General features: G+C 42.3%; 1 protein-coding gene and 1 long non-coding RNA gene across 7 annotated transcripts in view; both read right to left on the reverse strand.

The window, feature by feature from the left end:
* The window catches only part of LRRC28 (leucine rich repeat containing 28), a 50,286-nt gene that overhangs the window by 1,287 nt on the left and 28,688 nt on the right, over positions 1 to 20,311 (reverse strand). For 5 of the 6 annotated variants that reach the window (XM_081839189.1, XM_081839187.1, XM_081839188.1 and 2 more), the window contains 4 exons: positions 17,155 to 17,361; positions 10,292 to 10,394; positions 6,873 to 7,048; positions 4,816 to 4,975 (listed from right to left, as the gene is read on the reverse strand). In XM_081839189.1, the coding sequence (XP_081695315.1) occupies positions 4,816 to 4,975; positions 6,873 to 7,048; positions 10,292 to 10,394; positions 17,155 to 17,361 (646 nt within the window). The remainder of the gene's footprint in view (positions 1 to 4,815; positions 4,976 to 6,872; positions 7,049 to 10,291; positions 10,395 to 17,154; positions 17,362 to 20,311) is intronic. The other variant, XM_081839190.1, reaches the window with a different exon arrangement.
* On the reverse strand, positions 3,946 to 4,809 carry LOC309329023. Its single transcript, XR_014151026.1, has 2 exons — positions 4,584 to 4,809; positions 3,946 to 4,477 (listed from the first exon to the last, which is right to left on the reverse strand). It is a non-coding gene; the product is annotated as an uncharacterized lncRNA (long non-coding RNA).

Consider the following 20,311-nt stretch of genomic DNA (forward strand, 5'->3'; position numbering starts at 1 on the left):
CCTTCCAACTCTACAATTCTGATTCTGGTAACAAAAACAAAGGGGTGCAGCTAGTGTGCTTCATGCCCCTGTGCCCTGTGGGTATAATATGCAGTCCTAAGACTCATGAAGAAGGTAACGCTTGCCACCCTTTAGACACAGGCGCAGATCTTTGCACAACTGGTGTGAACAGTTGCTCTTCCCAGCTGTGGTGCCACCTATGCCTCCTTTAGTATCAGGCAACTTCCCCCTTCTTCTGAATGATGAGTAGGCATCAGCAAGTGCACCACTGTGTGCCTGCACACTCTTGTACTAAGTCACCTTTGTAATTCTTTATCCTAAGCTCTTTTAAAGCAGAAGCAATGGTGGGCATTTCACTGCCCTAAAACCCAGGGCTGCCACACGTCTGAGATTTCCCAGACATCACCAGGATTTCAAAAGCAGAAATGACATCCGGGAGCAGGGAATAGGGCAACCCTATATTTGAAATATGGCAACTCTATACAGTGGTACCTCAGGTTACAGACGCTTCAGGTTACAGACACTTCAGGTTACAGACTCTGCTAACCCAGAAATAGTACCTCGGGTTAAGAACTTTGCTTCAGGATGAGAACAGAAATTGTGCGGCGGCAGCGGGAAGCCCCATTAGCTAAAGTGGTACCTCAGGTTAAGAACAGTTTCAGGTTAAGAATGGACTTCCAGAACGAATTATGTTCTTAACTGGAGGTATCACTGTATTTGACAATCCTTTCTCAATGCACTACCCCACTGTTTTTCTAGCCAGTGACAACTTAATTTTTACACGTTTAAAACACACCCACTCTCCAACTGTGGCCACCTGCTCCAGGTCGGTTTCTTCAACACAAAGCTGAACGCCAGAGCTACCAAGTCCACAGGGGTCAACACGAACTTTGCTGTATTTGCATCGATGGCTTCTCTAGCATACAGCAAAGTAAGGAAGCATCCCTGAAAAATGGCAGGGACTTGGGTGCAAATACTGTGTTTGTTGTTGTTGAATATATGTTTGGCATTCCTTCATTTCAGTGCTGAAGTCGTTGCCAGGTATTTCAGACACACATTGATCTGATTAATGGGAATTTAGTACCCTTTGGCTGTGGTGGCAGAGGGGAAGGGGGTGTTGCTATAGGGCATATGCCAGCGCTGTATACAAAGCACATACCTTAGCCACCTGATCGTAAGTTGAATAAGCTGCCAGATGTGGTGTGGGGGAAGCCACACCCTTTATGAAGGAGACCTTAATACGTGAGCAAGGTGGAAAGTTGGTTGTTGCAATCAGAGAAACTTTCTGAGAGAGGGAGGTGGGGCTCTTCCAAAGGAGTGTGTTCAAAGCCATCTGGCTGCTGTCCAAATTTAAGAGGCTCATTTTGTTCTCACTTCATAAAGCTCTGTTACTTACTGAAGGGGGAGGAAAAACCCATTATGGCTGCAGGCGCAGTAGCTGTAAACAAGAAAACAAGAAAACTACACCATCTACTTGGTATCAGCAGACTTTTCTTCTAGGAAGGCTTTAGGCAGCTACGGTTGGGCAGGTATGGAATTGATATTTCCTTACAGTGGATTGCTGTTTTCAGTCTCCTGGAGGGCCCAATTCAAATCAGGAACTAGTCAATATAATTATGTTCAGTAAGACCTGCAAGGTAACCCCCCCCCTGCAATCCCACCGAGTGTGGTGCTTCAGGGGGTGGCACATGGAAGTCCTTTGCTGCTGTGGCACCCTGTCTGTGGAACCTTCTCCCCCTAGGCAAAGTTGAACCCCTCATTGAGCTTTAGGTGGGGTGTGAAGATGAAACCTTTTGATCAGGCCTACAGCATAAAATTATGGCTTTTGCTCTTGTTTTAATGTACCTACTGTTTTGTTGTATTTTGATATCATTGATTTTGCTTGTGAGCTGACCTGAAAGGATTTTAGTCCTGAAAAGTGTCACAAAATAAGTAAATCTAACAGCACTTTACTGTCAGTTTGAAGGACCAGCACCATCTGGATCAAAATCATCTGTCAGGGCTGATCTTTTGAGTGGTGGATAGTTCTTGAATCCCTTTCTTTGCCAGAGATAGGGCCCTTTTCTGTCTTTGGTTTCCATGAGAACTTCATCTAGGGCAAGAATGGAGAACCTTTGGCTGTCCTGATGTTGTTGAACGTCAACTCTAACCATCTCTGGCCTTTGGCCAGTCTTGCTGAGGCTGATGGAAGTTGTAGTTCTGCAACGTCTGGAGGACTAAAAGTTCCTGGGGAGGCTTCCCAGTCTCTGAATCAGACAGAGAGAAGAATCGTTGGCCCTTCTGTTGGAACTTTTCCCCAGTTGTACTTCTTTTCATTGCCTTTTGTCCCCTGTGTCTTTATGGGCCTGTTGACATAGCTTTTGACTCGGATGTCTTGGTACTGGGAGGTACCTCGAGGATGATGGCAAAGAAGCCTGGGAGGCAGAGGAGGAGTCCCTGCAGCAGGATCTATCACCTTTCCCTGCTTGTTTTGGGCCTTCCTTGCAGCTGTGTTTGCTTCTCTTCCTCTTCTGTTTCTTTGGGGAAAGACCACCTTCTGTTGTAGGGAGTGCTGTCTCTTTCCCCCTACCTGGGCTCCTTCATTTCCCTGGGCAATCTGCCCCTGCACCTGATCTATTGTTATGGAGAGAGAAAGTGGGAATTGGGAGTAGGGAGGATTTAATTTAATCATCTCTGGGCATCTCTTAGGAGTTTGGCACTAATCTCATGCCTGGCATGGAGGATGCTGGCTGGCCTTCCTCCTCCATGTTATTGGATGCAATCTGTTCCATGCTATGGGCCATGGTATGAAAAATCCTGTCTTCCTCCTACTCTACCTGAATAAGTGAGAGAGTTGGGACAATTTGTGACATTTAGGTACATAGCCTGTGGCTTTTTGCTTGCCTCCTCTGTGCTCTTGCTCCTGCCACTGTGTCTCGAGCCTGCTACCCACGCCAGAGGCTAGCCATCATTGTGCTCCTTCATTGCCAACGGTGCCAGGAAACAGCCAACTGGGATCCACCTTGTTCCCAGCCACTATGAAGAAGGCTGGGGGCAGAAGGGAGAGGAATGACTGGGGCTACACAGCCCTGTGGTTGCTGGTTTCCCCCCTCACCTCTAACTCAAAGTGGCAGATTGCAAGGAAGGGGGAAAAGACAAGGAAAATGAAAAAGAAATCCCAAAACCTAGATGTTTGGCTTTAGGGGCACCAACTGGTCCAAAGCGCTCTAGGTAGAGGCAGTTTAGGAACCAGGATGCATCTTCTTCCTGGAGAGGACCGTCAAGATTTGGACCTTGGCAGTTGCCCAGGAAGAGGCACCACCTTGAAGTTGCCGATTGCCACAACTAATGTCAAGTAATAGCTACTCAGCAAGGAGACTTCCAGCAGCATATTAAGGGCCCAAGCTAGCAAAGCAGTTTTCCTGCCACAGGTCCGACTGGAGGGAAAGGGAGTTCTGCAAGAGCCATTCTTTGCTCTCACATTGCTCTCACTAAATTAAATGAAGTTTATTGAGAGGAAAGCCTCCTAGCTTCATTGTGCACATCCACATAGCAATGGCCAGATCTTCCATTGCTAGTCCTTCATCATAAGTTGAGCAGGACACCAAAAAGAAGAAGAGGTTTGCCCTTTTCTCTTAGCCAAACTAGATTCCACAAGATTACAAGGCAAGTTGTAGAAGGACTGGCTTCTTGATTTTCTTCTCTTTTTGAGTTTTACACAAGAGGCTCATGAATACTATAAGTGGACATGCTTTCTTTTCATGCATGGATGAAAAGTCTCTTGCAGAAAGGGCAACTGGTTCATCTTATTTCCTGCCAGAAGGCAGCCACCAACGGCTGCAATGCTTTGCTAATTACCATTGGGCTCTGCTGAGCATCACAATGTCACGAGTTACAAATTCATCATTCAATTTTATCCTTCATCATTCAGTTCTGATTTGAAGTGATGAAAGAAACATATAGTTGATAATTTATCTGTTAGTCGAATGTCACCAATATATACAGGCTACTTCTTTAGTCATGGGGAATCAAAGTATGATTATCATGGGGGAAAGCTGCATAACAGAGCTTTTTAGACATGGATGGCTTCTTTTCTGAGTTCTGAAAATACCAGCATTTTCTTAAAAAGACAGACAAGCTTCTAGCTCTCAGGGATTCGAAGGTGGAAAATGAAAGTAGACTGGCAGTGTGTTAAATGTGTGGGCTACTTGGGTGCCAAGAATATTTGCAAACTTTCTCTCCCTCCCCTTTAAATATCAATATCCTACCTATACTCCCTATTGCTCTCAAAGGGACATTAATTAATTCCAAATTACTCTGCTTCCTAGTCAATGACCAAGCAAGCTCACAACACTGGGGAAAAATGAGCCTTCCAAGAAACTTGCCAATTAAGCAATTCACCACTGTGAAAACGTTTTGAGGAAATATTACTTAATCAGTTGTACAGTTATATGGCAAGATTTCTGAGTGACGCTATGAAAGTACATCACCATAGGTTCTAAAAGCCATCTTCACACCTCATGATATCTGGACAGTTTTATCCTACTATGTTTTACCCTACTATGTTCCATTGACTGTGTTGTGTTCTGATCCATGTATACAACACACTTTTTTATGACAATAAAGGAGATTGATTGATTGATACAGTTGTACAGCTGCTGCTTGCTATCAAGGTAGGCACTGGAGCCTTAAGAATAAAGTGAATATGGTATATGAAGTCAACAGACTGAAACCGCATAAGAGCAGCACAACCATGGCCCTGTGTAGATGCCTTTCCTTGTAACTGAAGCCCTTGCATAAAGTCTAAACCCCCAATGTAATTTTCCCTGTAATTACCCCTGATGCAATCCAGCCATTGGCGTCTCTCTCAGGGGAAAGAGCTTTGGGTAGACAATAGTAAACATGGGCTGGCTGCAACGGTGGCAGTGTCCCAGAGGGCAGTACAGCAATTCCAAGAGACTCCTGGGTAATGAGATTGGATTCAGGAACTTCAAATCTAGAGGTGGGGGGGAAACACAAAGACGGTGACTTCAACAAAACAAATTCATAGCTATTTTAACATTACAACCAAGATGGACACACTTGAACAAAGAATGGAAAAACAACAGTTTTGATGGTAAACTGGGGGGGGGGGGGGAGCACAATAACAGGGAATAGCTCTGCTCACAAAAAAATAGATTGCTGTTTGCACAAGCTCTCGTTTTCCTCTTCACTGAAATCCTCTCCAGTTTTCAGATGCAGTATCATGAAATGTCTCCTGCTTTCTGTCTTGCTTATGTTTGGAATGAGAGTTGGAATGGTGGTTATATTATGCAGCAAGATCATCCCTGAGGGTGTTGAATGGCCATCTGTCATGGACGCTGTCGTTGAGATTCCTGCATTTGCAGGGGGTTGGACTAGATGACCCCCGAGTACCTTCCAACTCAACAATTCTATGATTAATCTAAATAGCTTTACAGGGCCTAGTAATCTGCCCCTTCAACAGTAGACTTCTAGACTTGCAACTCAAAAGCTTGAAATACTACCGAAATGATAATAAAACCTATTATCAAGCAGTAACAGTGATTTTAGCTATATAAAGGGAAAGATCTCAAGTGCATTATTGCTAGTCACTATATCTCCTCCCATTGATTAGCGCCAAATTCCCTGCAATATGGTGCATAGTTCTGGGCCAACATTCCATTGCTGGCCTAAATAAAAATAACTGCGTCAAAGAGGTATGGTTGGAGTAGCAAAATGCTGGCTTTTAACTTTGCACCATTTTCTTGGCAATTGGGCTCATCTGCTCATTCATATTCATCCTAATTATGTTTTTCCAGCCTCCCTACTTCCCAAAGTAAGAGATCATTAGCTCCCGAGGACTTTTGAGATATAGCTTGACATTCAAGTTCCTGTTAGGAGCTGAAGCCCCATGTGGCAGCATGATGCAAAATGCAGACAAGCCATGGGCCAGTTTTCAACAAAGAGCCTGAACTGGGGCAGAACTAAAGCAGCTCAGCTGTCACGTTGCACTGCAATGGCCAACGGGCTGCAAGCGCTTCTTTCTGCCTCATGCTTAACGAGCCTGCCAGCTCTGGAGCTGGCTGCCTGAGAAGGAGCTGCATTGTTGGATGATGCATTGCCTCTTGCCGCAGGAATATTATTATTTCTGCTTCTCTACTCTCCCATTAAAAGACAGTTGCTTCTCTGCTGCGGACTGCGAAAAGACTCTGGCCTTTTCTACACTCTGTGCAAGAAAAGACTCCTAAATGCCTTTTAGCTAACACTTGGCTGTCTTTTTGGGCCTCTGGTTCTTATTGCAAATGTAGCTCGGGAAGCCATTTGATTTGGAGTTTTGAGAACCTGAGTCAAATTTCACAGCACACTGAAAGTCTACATGCTTCAAGTACTGTGCTTACCATAAGCTTCTCCTTCTCACTGTAAGCTTCTCTGTTTAATTTACAAGTGTCCGAGACACTTCATAGCTACCCAACTCTTTATACTCCTCCTTTTGCTTCCAGCAGTTTCAATATGCTCATGAAACACCATCTTTTAGTCCTTTTTCCATCTCTGTTCCTTGGAAATGAATTTTCTCCCTTAATATTCACACTTCTCCCATCTACAAGCTTTCAAAAAAGTTCTCAAAACACAACTACTCTCTTATGCTTTTCCCAATTCATTTCGCACCTCTCCCATCTACATACATTTAACTACTCATCTTTATGGGGCTGACATCTCATTGGTTTTAATTTTTCCTTCCCTTCTGTCCTTACTTTTTTATGCACCCCAATTGCTTAGACAGTGAGGGCACAAAGAAATATGATGTCCATTTCTAGTTGTTTCACTACACAGTCTAGATATTTAGGTGCTTGATAAACATTAATGTTGCAAGAATGCAATCACCGTTCAGCTACCTTTTAAAAACCTGCAGTATGTGTTATACAGCATCCGCATGGCCATCTCTTGCAAGGGCAGAACGCGGTCCGACTCTGACCCAATTGACTTCACCTCTGCTGGGAGGAAAACTGTCAACTGTCCTGATGAAAAGGTAAGAAGCTTCACCTCTGACTTCTGAACAGGAGAACCACAGCTGGAAAAATATTTGAGGAAAGGGGAAAGCTGTTTAAAAGGAGTAAAATATCATGAAAAATCCTACCCAAGCCTTCTAAAGATACTTGATACTTGAAAGTGCGCCACCCCGTTTCAGCCTGTCTGTGCATGAAGTCAGAGAAGAATGATCCAACAAAAATAAATATTTTGAGTATATTGGATTCCACGTATGTATAGGAAGTAATTGTTCAATAGAGATAGATGTTGGCAAGTGTATTGCTGTGAATGCCTTATTGAAGCGCGTGGTGTGAGTTTCTTCAGTGATAATATTCTTTTTTGGTCTGAAGTTGTTATACACATCAATTTTGTACTGGTGAAATCCCTGATATTTGCAGATGTTCATGTACTTTCAAATTATATTCCTGTAGCACAGGGATTAGTGGAAGGACAAAAATGGACCTTCTGAGCCCTTATGGTTGCTAAGAGACTTATACTTCAAGCCTGGAAGGATAAATACCCACTATCTGTTATGAAATGGTTTGAGGACCTCACTGCCATGGTTATGTATGAACATATTTCATATAGATGTCTAGTTCCTGTTCATACATCTATTATCATGTCTAGTTCCTGTTCATACATCTGGAAGACATGTATTAATGCATATGTTTAACTTAAGATCCATGCACTGATGGTTACTGTATCTGTAATGTGAAGTGATGGTGTTTTTAATTACTATTAGTACTATTCATACATTATTATTATTTTAATAATAATTGCACAGAAATGAATTGTTTTAATTAGTTTTTAAACAAGATATGACCCCAATGGGATGCATATCCTCTGTATCAATAACTGAACAAGATCCCACATTAAGTTATTGAAGTGAGGTCGGGAGAACATTGCTTCATGTTGGTATAAGCAAAAACCAAATCCCAAGAACACAAACAATGCACATCTGTCATGATGATCTTGTTGGAGGGAAATTTCAAAAATTTATTGTGTGTACCTTCATACAAGGAACCAGGTACTTCCGACACCCCAAGAACATATCTCATTAATACGCTGTTTTCAAAGCTGTGCTTTCGTAGTTACCATTGGCATTCTTAGCTAGCGCCTGTGTACATCTTAAGGACATAAATGTGCAAAGTGGTGTTTCCTTGCCAAATTCTGAATACCAGTGTAACTCAAGCTTTCCTAGTACAATTCCAAAGATAAACATGTGTTTGTTTTACCTGACCATCAGAGGTCTCTGTGTTTAGAATCAATCACTTTAGAGTGATCGTTGATTTCCCACCTGTCAGGCTGAATAAAACTAACTACCTTAGAGCTATTAAAGCATTACTGCAATACCACATAGTTGTGCAGAATTTTCTTCTCCCTACAGAGCTTTCCTTAAGAAAACGTTTCCTGGGCTCCACAAAAAAATGAGAGCATGAGACAAGAAATGTCTGCACCTACATCTCAGGAAAGGAGGAGAACGTACTGTATCATAGGGAAGGAGACCCAGCTTATAGGTTTCTCACATGCAGGAAGACTACAAAGCATCGTGCTTCAAGAATGGGACTACAGCGTCTCCACAGACAAGACACGTTTCTGTGTTTACAACAAAGCATGCTAAGACTTTCCAGTGTGACAGTCCCAACTTGAGTTCATCATATTTCATTAGCCTCAACAGATGCCAAGACAGTTGCACACAAAGCTTTCTTCAAACTGTACTAGTGTGATGGCTTACCCAGAAGGCTATGATGAACACTATGCAACTCTAGGGTCACAAATGATTTAAAGCAGAAGTGGCAATGTACTCAAGGAAATTAGTTCAAAGAGATCATAGTGAAGAGCGAAGGTCAGTATGTGAACAGGAAAGAGAGAACAACATGCCCAAATGTGGATTTTCTGGAGTTTGGTGCATTCTGCCAAGTGACTCCAAAAGAATGAAGCGGAGAATATGAGGAGTGGAGAAGCCAAGCGCTGGTTCCATGTTCTTGAAAGGAAGGCTTTTAAGTTAGACTGTTAAGATCCCTGCTTAGCCATGAAGCTCACTTGGAACCTTCAGTAAGCCATTCCCTGTATCAGGCAAGGATAAATCATAAGGATATATTATAATGTGGCCTCAGGATGGAACATGAAAGAAATATGAACCCTCTAGGTTGACACCAGCTGCACATTAGCAATTTCCAGCAAGTTGGCTGCAAGATTTACATGCCAATGATATTACTTAATACAACATAGTTAATTCTGTCTTCAAAGGTGCTGCTTGGCATTAGCAAGCAATGGTATGCCTTTATCTTCAGGATTCAGAGACAAAAAGTGAAAGAAGCAACGCCTTGTTTCAAATTTTGCTATCTCTACTACATAGACGGTAAATATATTTGGCAGTCATTAATGAAGAAAATGTGCAGCTCACCCTTTCACGTATCACTACAACATTGTTCCAAGAAGGCTACGTGTTCACCTCTGTGGCTGCTATTTCTCAGCATCTACCTCTTTTGCTAGATATATGCTTTTTTTATCCAGCATAAGAAAAGTGTACAGTATCCATATAGATCAATTTACATAACCACCTAACAGAAGGCAACTGAGACATACAGCGGGTTATACCTGCAACGACCATTTTCTTTAATGTACATCTTTTCAAGTTTTGCCAAGGGTGCCTAAAGCACACAGAGAGATGCTTTTTAAAGCACAAATGAATCCAAATTAAACAGAGGCATGCTATCCTGTTTGCTAAGGGAATACGTTTTGCCACAAAATTACCGCCTTAATATGAAAAGCAAGTATAAAAAGATTCAACACACTGCCCCACAGTACATGAATAGGGTTGTGGTTTTTCTAAAAAGCAAAATACAGGTAGAAAGAAAGTCTGGTCCACATTATACTTTTGAGGTATTTGGTACTGAAAAACCCACAGAACACTATGCATCAAAATACACTGACATAGCAGAGTCATAGAAACATTTAGAAAATTTTTGAGTCAATACTTTTATTCTGTTGGCACATGCTTCATGTTGAACGCTATCACCCCAAATGTCCTAAAACATCAAGAAACACGACAGACAACCAGTCAGGGGCTTAGCACTGTAAGTATTGGATATTCAGCAAATTAATGTAGGAGATTTAGCACAATTGGAGGGTACTGGCAGTCAAAGTAATCTCTTCAAAGTAATGTGATGTGATGAATAAAAATCATCCAGAGTAAAGTTTAACTTGAAAGAGACAGCCTGTACTTGTTATGGGAAGCTTCAGAAGATAAGAGGCTACACAGCAACTTAATTCATATACTTACCCACTGCAGCCAATGACTTTATTATAGAGGTACGAGGGAAGTCCCTTCAGGTGAACATTGTTATCCACATAAACATACTGAAGTTCTCGAGAACGACCCAAATCTGGATTTAAAAGGAAAAGAAAATGAAGGAATCACAACCCTGGCAGAGACATCCAAAATAGTTAAAGACACATTATTTGGTTCTGCGTCAATGAACACTCATATCCATGGCGGTTGACTAAAAAACTCTCTTATTAGGAAAATAGATGAAATTTGCTGCAAAGCAAGGCGAGAATTCTCCAGTGTAAATTCACTGTTCCTATTTCTTCTCTGGGAAGCAAATGAAGCATACACTCACTCTCAATACATTATAGTATAGGAGTCTTATGAATTGGTGGAGGTAAAAGGATGCAAAGGAGCTCCAATTTTCTTAAGTGATCCTTTTAAAGGGGTTGCCAAGTCTCTCTCTCAAAGATTATTCGACTCCAAGACAAACAATGATGTTACTAGTAAAGAAAAAAAGTACTCTGTGCAAGTGTGCAGGTATATACTACACATGCACACACACGCACAAACAGTATCCTTTTGCAATCTGAGCTGCTACATTCTTTACAAGGAAATAAAGCTCCCCCGCTCCCCCTCCCCCGTAATGGACACACACACAAAAGCCTTTTCTAGGGTGCATAGTTTTGATGTAAAAACCAAATCTTTAAGGAACCATTCCTCTTCAGCCCACCAACTTCCTTTCACCCATTCTGACCTGGCCCATAAGCCACTGGGGAATAAGGAACTATGGATGTTCATTACGAGTTAGGTGAGGTGTACCATTTAGAGAGTTGTGGACCACAAAATCCTCCTCCAGCCCTGCAGCACATTGCAGTAGTCAAGCTTGGACAGTGCCAGGAGATGTATACCTAGGGCAAGACTCTTGTGCCAAATTATGCAAGGAAAGAGTTTTATGTTACATCTTCCCCCTCCAAAACCTGGGTTTGAAAAGTGTATTATGCTGGGTCTGTTCACATCATTCATTCATTTTTTTCAGGACAAACTAGCCTTATTTTAATCATTTACTGCATTTTCACACCATGTTTATTTTGGCTTTCCACCAAGGAGCATTCTGTTCCCTTCCCATTTTATCCTCCCAACAAACCTGGGTCTCCCCATTTTATAACAAACTGATGAAAATTGCACCTATTCTGCAAATATACTGAATGGAGCATGATTATTCTTTGGATTTCATACTTCTCTAAATTCTGTGATACAAATTTGGTAATTTATTGTTTACCAAAATGCAAAACAAAAGTAGTATTTAAATACTTTTTTGGGATAAAATATGTACTTTAAGTATGCATTTCAATCTGTATTTAGAAATACAAATGATTCATACACCTTTTGAAATCTCAGATCAATGCAGAAATGAGAGAGAATAGACCAGAAATAGGATTATCTGTGCATTTCTTGTTGTGTTTAAGGTTGCGTTTAAACTACCCAGAAATTTAAAGTTGTTCATTCAAAATATGGTAATGAGATTACTGAATGTCACCATCTGCTTAGAGAATTCTCATTGTTATTTTAAAAAACAGGTGCTGGTGCTGATCCACAAAGCCCTATACTGCTTAATACAGGCTTCCTCAACCTCAGCTCTCCAGATGTTTTGAGACTACAATTCCCAATATCCCTGACCACTGGTCCTGCTAGGTAGGGATCATGGGAGTTGTAGGCCAAAAACATCTGGAGGGCCGAGGTTGAGGAAGCCTGGCTTAATCCTACCTGCTCCCAAAATACCTGCCTATTTATTAAGCTATACTGTACCTCAGATGCCCTGCTCCAGGTGCTATTGCATCCTGACTGCAGTGGGTAATAACCAGAGACAGGGTCCTTTGACTGGTAGTTTTGAAGAGCTCTCCCTAAGTTTGTCTGTGTGACACATGGTGAAAACTTCTTATTCTTCTGCGGTTTAAAGTACATGGGTTTTTTTTTCATTTTTGGTTTTGGTTTCTTCTTGCTTGTATGTCTGGTTTCAGCTGTTGTTTTCAATGGTGCTGTGATTTTAATTTTGGTATTAATCATTGCATTTTAAATTGTTTTTTTGTTTTGTTTCAGATGCTGCCTTGGAAACTTTGGCTGAAAGGCGGACTAGAAATCTTTCAAATGAATTGATAAGAACAAGAGTCATTTCTGAGACCTGTAGAATAACCCTAATTTCTTTTCCACTGAGAATCACAGAATTCCAAGAGTTGGAAAGGACCCCAAGGGTCATCTAGTCTAACCCCTTGCAATGCTGAAGACTTTTCAGGAACCAGTCCTCATACAGCTTAGAAGCTTGCGTAACATACACACAAAAATCAATGCACTTGTTGCATTAGTACTTGCTACTTTTCATCCTGAACTTCTCAAAAAGACTAAAAGCAATACCAAGCCAAACCACAAAAGATTTTCTAAATGCTTAGTAGTTGCTCCTGTAAGTGAGTCTGCCCACCCTCTGTTGCCATTAAGTTTTAAGCATCAGATAACATAATAAATATTGCAAAATGTTCTTTGCCAAACACATTCCTTCTGAGCTTCACAGATTAAGGAAGCTGCCCGTCTGAAGCTACAAAGAAAGTTTTCATGTGGCTTTAAGCACTGTAGCTTGTCTAAAACATTTCCACTTTCTTCCTACCAGAGCACAAGATCAAAGCCTTTCTATTAGAACTGACCAAATGGTAAGAGTCCTGAACAAACCCCAATTCAAGAAATCACCTCCCCCCTTTTAACCTCAAGGCACTGGCATATGCATTCCACATGGCTGAAGATGGAACAAAAGATCTTATGTGCCTGCACTGATGTTCATTAACCCTACAGTGAAAGGAAGCAGGGAAAAGAGGGGACAATAAACCCCTCTGTCTACCACACTTAGAAGAATGAGACCCAGTTGTTTAACACTATGGGCACGCAAATCCTCAATAAATGTCTGTGCGCGCACGCACACACACACACATATATGTAAGGTTTCAGTTATAATAGTTAACTAAAAAGGTAAAGGACCTCTGACAGTCAAGTCCAGTTGCAGATGACTCTGGGGTTGTGGCGCTCATCTCGCTTTACAGGCCAAGGGAGTTGACGTTTGTCCGCAGACAACTGGGTCATGTGGCCAGCATGACTAAGCTGCTTCTGGCGAAACTAGAGCAGTGCACGTAACGCCGTTTATTTCCCACTGGAGCGGTACCTATTTATCTACTTGCACTTTTTGGTGTGCTTTCGAATTGCTAGGTTGGAAGAAACTGGGACCGAGCAACGGGAGCTCACCCCGTCGCGGGGATTTGAACCACCAACCTTCTGATCAGCAAGCCCAAGAGGCTCAGTGGTTTAGACCACAGCACCACCTGCGTACCCCAATAGGTAACTTCTACTGTACTTATAGGGACGCGGGTGGCGCTGTGGGTTAAACCACAGAGGCTAGGGCTTGCCGATCAGAAGGTCGGTGGTTCAAATTCCCACGACGGGGTGAGCTCCCGTTGCTCAGTCCCAGCTCCTGCCAAACTAGCAGTTCGAAAGCACGTCAAAGTGCAAGTAGATAAATAGATACCGCTTCGGCAGGAAGGTAAACGGCATTTCCATGCACTGCTCTGGTTCGCCAGAAGCGGCTTAGTCATGCTGGCCACATGACCTGGAAGCTGTATGCCGGCTCCCTCGGCCAATAAAGCAAGATGAGAGCTGCAACCCCAGAGTCAGTCATGACTGGACCTAATGGTCAGGGGTCCCTTTACCTTTACCTTACTGTACTTATACATTGCCTTGCAATATAAAATACTAAAGTACAATAAAAACAAAATATCGAGCAAATATAACCATATAATAAAACAGCAGAGCTAAAACTTTACATAGGCGTCTACAGCTTCTGGAAGGCCTTGCTGACTAAAGCCCAAAATCATATTTGCCAGCTCGCCTCCTCTCCAGCCCACCTCCCATGGATGGGATCTAAAATGGTTAAGTGATTAATGTTTTCTCAGACAATGGCCTTGTCCACATGGCGCTTTGAACCACGGTTTAAGCTAAACTATGGTTTAAAACAAATAAGCAATGCGTTAGTGCATGATAAGTCCCTGAAGTACTCCTCCCCACTTCTTTCTTCTGTAGGCTGGGGAGGAAAGAAGCCAGAGCTGGCTTACCATTACAGTGGTACCTCGGGTTAAGTACTTAATTCGTTCCGCAGGTCCGTTCTTAAACTGAAACTGTTCTTAACCTGAAGCACCACGTTAACTAATGGGGCCTCCCGCTGCTGCCGCGCCGCCAGATCACGATTTCTGTTCTCATCCTGAAGCAAAGTTCTTAACCCGAGGTAATATTTCTGGGTTAGCGGAGTCTGTAACCTGAAGCGTATGTAACCCGAGGTACCACTGTACATGTGAACTGGCACTTACGGTTTGTTCCCTAACAAATAATAATGGTAAGCCATTCCCCCCACCTCCTTGGCTTACAATCAGAGTTTATTGGAGGAAAATGGGAAGGCAGTCTCTGCTTTGTTTCCTCCCCAGTGGGCTGAAGAAAGGATTGGGGGAGAGCAAGCGGGCCTTTTGAGTAGCATGTATAGTTTGATCCAGTTTGCATGTTACGTTAAATTACAGTTTTAATATGGTATCTGCAAAATACTGTCGGGCGTCAACTACAGCTGAAGACCAAAAACTGTTTTTAAAGGTGTTGAAAGTGGCTTCACATCCCACAGTGTATATGCATAGACCCACATTCTGTCTCTCTCGTCCCACTGCCATCTCTGTTCAAACAAAGAGAAGTTGTTTACCAGATGAAGAAAGTATGACAACTACACATACCGTGGGCATATATCTTACTCTCAAACTGCCTTCATTTACCACCTGCCTCCAGTTTATTACCAGCTGATGTATTTTCAACATGGGTACATTAACATGCAAAGGTCTATTCAGAATTAAAACAGGCTTGTCAAATACAGACTCATTATAAAGCTATTTCTAAAGACATTTCTATATATCAAGAGATGCTATCAACAGTTAAACTAATAAATGGAGTGGTTGTAACATATAATTTTGCCAGTCTAAATAGATGAATTCATTTATTCAACTCAATCAGAACATTATTACAAATCCAGAAACCACCAAACCTAATTTTATAGCATCTTTTTTTACCTTGTTAGTATGTGGGTTTGTTTTTTTAATGTATTCAGTAGACATAATTGCAACCATCCTGTGGAACATGAAATCTAGGACGGCAAACATGCACTAAGACAACTTGTGTGTGTATCTGTGACCATTTAAACCAAACTATGGCTAAAGCCCTCTGTAAAGAAATCTCTCCTACAAAGCAGCAAAAAAGGAAGGCTTTCATAAACTTCATTCACCAGACTAGACAGCATTTTACATATGCATATCCCTTAAACCTAAGGCCACAGTCTGTAATTATTTTCTGACATAAGTAGTCTCTTCAGAGAAAGCTCAAGGCTTCAGTAGTCATTCAAAAATTCAAAAATGGGGCTTTCCAGGACAGGATTTTTAAAGGACATCTTAATGATGCCTCTGTTACTGCAATACATGTGTGGTTTTTTAACAGGTACAAAATCATACTCCTGTTTTCCATGGAAAGAAAACAATTTCAATCACAACAACAATTAAGTTTCAGTCACCTCAACTACGCAAGAGGACTCGAGTTGGAACACTATAGATTAATGTTGTTGCAAACAGGGATTTAGAAGTAAATATTGGAACAATGATGTTATCCTAGAGTGAAAAAGTGGCATTCTTGGCCAGTTGATTAAATAATAAGGTATATCTCCTCATTTTATATATTTAATAGTAACAACAACAAAAATAGTTGTATTTCTTAACCTCACTTCACAAATCACCCCTAAGAAAGTAAAATAACCCAGCGAAGACTGGATGGGAACTATTAACTTTGGCTAAGCCAACAGTTCATCAAAGCTCAGCTTGAAGGCCTATGGTCAATTATGCATCAGATGCCCTTGGAGTTTCGAATACAAAAGAATGGGAATTTTAACCTGGCATGATAAAGTGTACAACTTAGGGGATGTATTTATCTTTCCCTGTCTTTTCTGATTTTCCTTTATCACAATATTAATCTATTACTGTATGTACTGTTATGTAAGGTTCTTGACATGATTTAGTTTTAAGACAGAAAGATACCATAACAGGAGCCCGATGCAACAGATCAGCGTCCCATTTAGTACAGCATCCAGTTCTCACAGTGGCTCACCAGGTGCCTACGAGAAGCCTGAAAACAGAACCTGAGTACAGCAGCACTCTCCCTTCCTTTGATTTCCAGCAACTGGAACTCAGAAGGACACCGCTTCAGACAGTGGTGGTAAAAAGGTAAAAGTAAAGGACCCCTGATAGTTAAGTCCAGTCGCAAACGACTCTGGGGTTGCGGCGCTCATCTCGCTTTACTGGCCGAGGGAGCTGGCGTTTGTCCGCAGACAGTTTTTCCGGGTTATATGGCCAGCATGACTAAGCCACTTCTGGCGAAACTAGCGCAGCGCACGGAAATGCCATTTACCTTCCCGCCGGAGCGGTACCTATTTATCTACTTGCACTTTGACATGCTTTTGAACAGCTAAGTGGGCAGGAGTTGGAACTGAGCAATGGGAGCTCACCCCGTTGCAGGGATTTGAACCGCCGACCTTCCGATCGGCAAGCCCTAGGCTCAGTGGTTTAGACCACAGCGCCACCCGCGTCCCCCCGGCAGTAGTGGTAGAACATAGCAATTGTGTCTAGTAGCCATTGACAGCCTTATCCTTCGTGAATTTGTTTAACCCTTTTTGAAAGCCATTTAGGTTGGTGGCCATCACTAGATCTTATGGAAGCAAATTCCATAGCTTAATGAGGGGTGCGGGAGAGAAAGACAGAATCACTCACCAAGTGGTAAGAACGCAAGGCGGTTTCCAGCCATTGACAATTCATTAAGATTAGGAAGTTGGCAGAGATGGCGAGGGACATACCACAGATGGTTCCGGTCAGCAGTTAGGTACTGAAGAGAGAGGCACATATGCAGCTTTTCAGGCAAAGTTATCAAATGATTGGTTGAGATGTCCAGCGTCTGCAGCTCCCTAAGGTCTCCAACCTCTACACACACACAAAAAAAGCACATCAAATTTTATTGCATTGTAGGCCACAATATTTAAAGAGCAGCTTAACAGGAGTGCTATTCAAAAGGAGAAAAGAACCTATGTATTTTATACATTGCGGCATCCACTGTCACACAGCACCATTCCCAAGGCTTGTTATGGCTACCCAAGATACAAGTGAACACCATACAGGTTGTCTCCAACTACCTGGGTTGCAACTTGTGCAGGACTAACCTATACTATGAAGACTATGGCAGGCTCTGAACAATTTCACAGCATCTGCTAAGCTCTCTTATTTACGACATACCATCAATCAGGTTACTGGAAGAAGAAGAAGAGTTTAGATTTGATATCCCGCTTTATCACTACCCGAAGGAGTCTCAAAGCGGCTAACATTATCCTTTCCCTTCCTCCCCCACAACAAACACTCTGTGAGGTGAGTGGGGCTGAGAGACTTCAGAGAAGTGTGACTAGCCCAAGGTCACCCAGCAGCTCCATGCGGAGGAGCGGAGACGCGAACCCAGTTCCCCTGATTACGGGTCTATCGCTCTTAACCACTACACCACACTGGCTCTCGAGATGGTTTAGGATTACACACATGGTAGTACTGCACTTAAGAGATTACTTTGCAACTTAGATACTTCCTTTGCCATAGCCTCTAGAAGACTCTGTTCCCAAAGCTGTGCTAACTCCTTTTTATGATGGCTGCCTCCAACAACTACACATGCAACTATGTTAATTTAAAGCTCCATTAGACACAATGGAGAAACTGATAGGTGCAAGGAGGAGCTACTTTCCCTAAATGGGGGAAAGGCTCACAAATCGATATGAAAATGTTCTTGTAAATTCTCATGGGTTTTCTGCAAACCTTGCAATGAAAACTGCAATCATCAGATCTTGATTAAAGTAAGATTGCTTCCAATGACCATGGTAGGGCAGGAAGAAAGATTCCAATGCACATAAAAAACCTAACCACAGAATCGCTATACGAAATTGGGGGACATTCCCATAGGAATCTGCTTGGCTGCTGTGAAAATAGGATGCTGGGTTAAGATGGGCCCCTGGCCTGATCCAGCAGGGCTCTTCTGACCTTTTTCTTTTAACGGCATACAAATTTTGCACCTCTCTCAAGATACTGACACAAAAGTAAAGACAAATTGTGATGTGACAATCCAAAGGTAGAGACAGCACTACTTGAGGGAGCAAGAAGCAGGGTGATGATGCGGTGAGTTAACAGCCAGCAGACATGGGCTGGATTCTTATCTGCAACCAGTGGTGTACTGGGGTGCAGCTCAAGGGGTTTTTTTAGAGTGATGATGGCATTTGCTGGAGGACCAGGGTAACTGATGGAGCCTTTTTGCTCTGACAAGTGACTGAGGGCTCATCCATGCTATCATTTAATGTGGATAATAAGCTTCCTGTACCTCCATTAATTCTCCATTGTCCATAGGATATTCTCCTCCAAATCAATGCCTTCCCACACTTTCCTCTCCCTCAGTCCAGATCTTCTCACACCAGGGATACTCCGAAAATGAGAAAATCCAGACTGAAAGTGTGGGAAGGCAGTGAATGTCATGTGGACAACTGAGAATTAAAGGAGGTACAGGAAGCTTACTGTCCACATTAAACGACAGTATGGATGAGCCCTGAGCTGATAATGAGGTTTCACATTTTTACATTGCTCATGACAGATTAGCATACGGGAAGTCAGATAAATGAAGCAGAGTTTGGATACTTCCCCCCTTTGATGGGTTCCTACTTCCTACTGGCAGTTTAGATAGTGAAAGTTTTTTGTTGTCAGATTGTACAGTGGTGCCTCGCAAGACGAAAAGAATCCGTTCCGTGAGTCTCTTCGTCTAGTGGTTTTTTCGTCTTGCGAAGCAAGCCCATTGACGGCTTAGCGGATTAGCGCTATTAGCGGTTTAGCGGCTTTTAGCGGCTTAGAAAAAGGGGGGGGGAGGAAAAAACCCCGCAGGAACTCGCAAGACATTTTCGTCTTGCGAAGCAAGCCCATAGGAAATTCGTTTTGTGAAGCACCTCCAAAACGGAAAACTCTTTCGTCTAGCGAGTTTTCCGTCTTGCGAGGCATTCGTCTTGCGGGGCACCACTGTATTTCTAATTTAAAAACTTCAATTGGCTAAAGATATTTCCTTAAAGCTCAATGTATTTTACAAGTTAAACCCAAGAAACCAAAAGTGAGCACTGCTTAGTTCAATGGAACATACTTCCAGGAAATGATATACAGGATTGCATTCATACTTATCTTGATGAATTGGGTATTATGCTATGCACTGATGCCCTTTGGTGAAGTTCATGCATGTGTAAGTAAATAAATAACATAATGGATCAGCACAGCTGCCTGCATTTTTGGACTCTCCTCAGGGTGTGGCCATGGGGCCTGTCACAATGAATCTTAAAATGTACAACTAGAACACTGCCAGAAACACAGGAGAACTGAACTAGAACCAGGTGAGAAGACTGGGCAGATATATTATGATGTATGGGAGAACTGGGGGGAAAGGCAGAGAGGCCAAGAAGTGGAACTCCCACTGGGTTTACTGAGTGGGAAGGCGGATCTCTGAGTCCACTCCTCCATCACCCTTAAGTCTATAGACAATGTTACTCTTAACACTTGGATCTGGGTATGAAAGAGGAAGTAGGAGCAGAAGGACCCTGAAAGGTGACACAATTTCTCAACTTTATAATAAAAACTATGAACAAATATGGCTGAAATAGTGATCCGGGGCATTTAAATACTTTAATTACTTTTCCTTGGCATAATAGGGTCTATGTTTTGTAATCTTGTCATGTTTAACTATTATGTCTATGTTATAAATAGTTCTGGTCGCTACGTTCCATGCATTCACATACCTGTGGTTTATTTATTTTGGTTTTATTTTATGTCTGTCTTTATTCAACTGTGGTCTATAACTGTAAATGAACTGTGT

This window comes from Podarcis erhardii, assembly GCF_964252035.2.
Source record: "Podarcis erhardii genome assembly, chromosome: 14".
In the NCBI taxonomy this organism is placed as follows: Eukaryota; Metazoa; Chordata; class Lepidosauria; order Squamata; family Lacertidae; genus Podarcis; species Podarcis erhardii.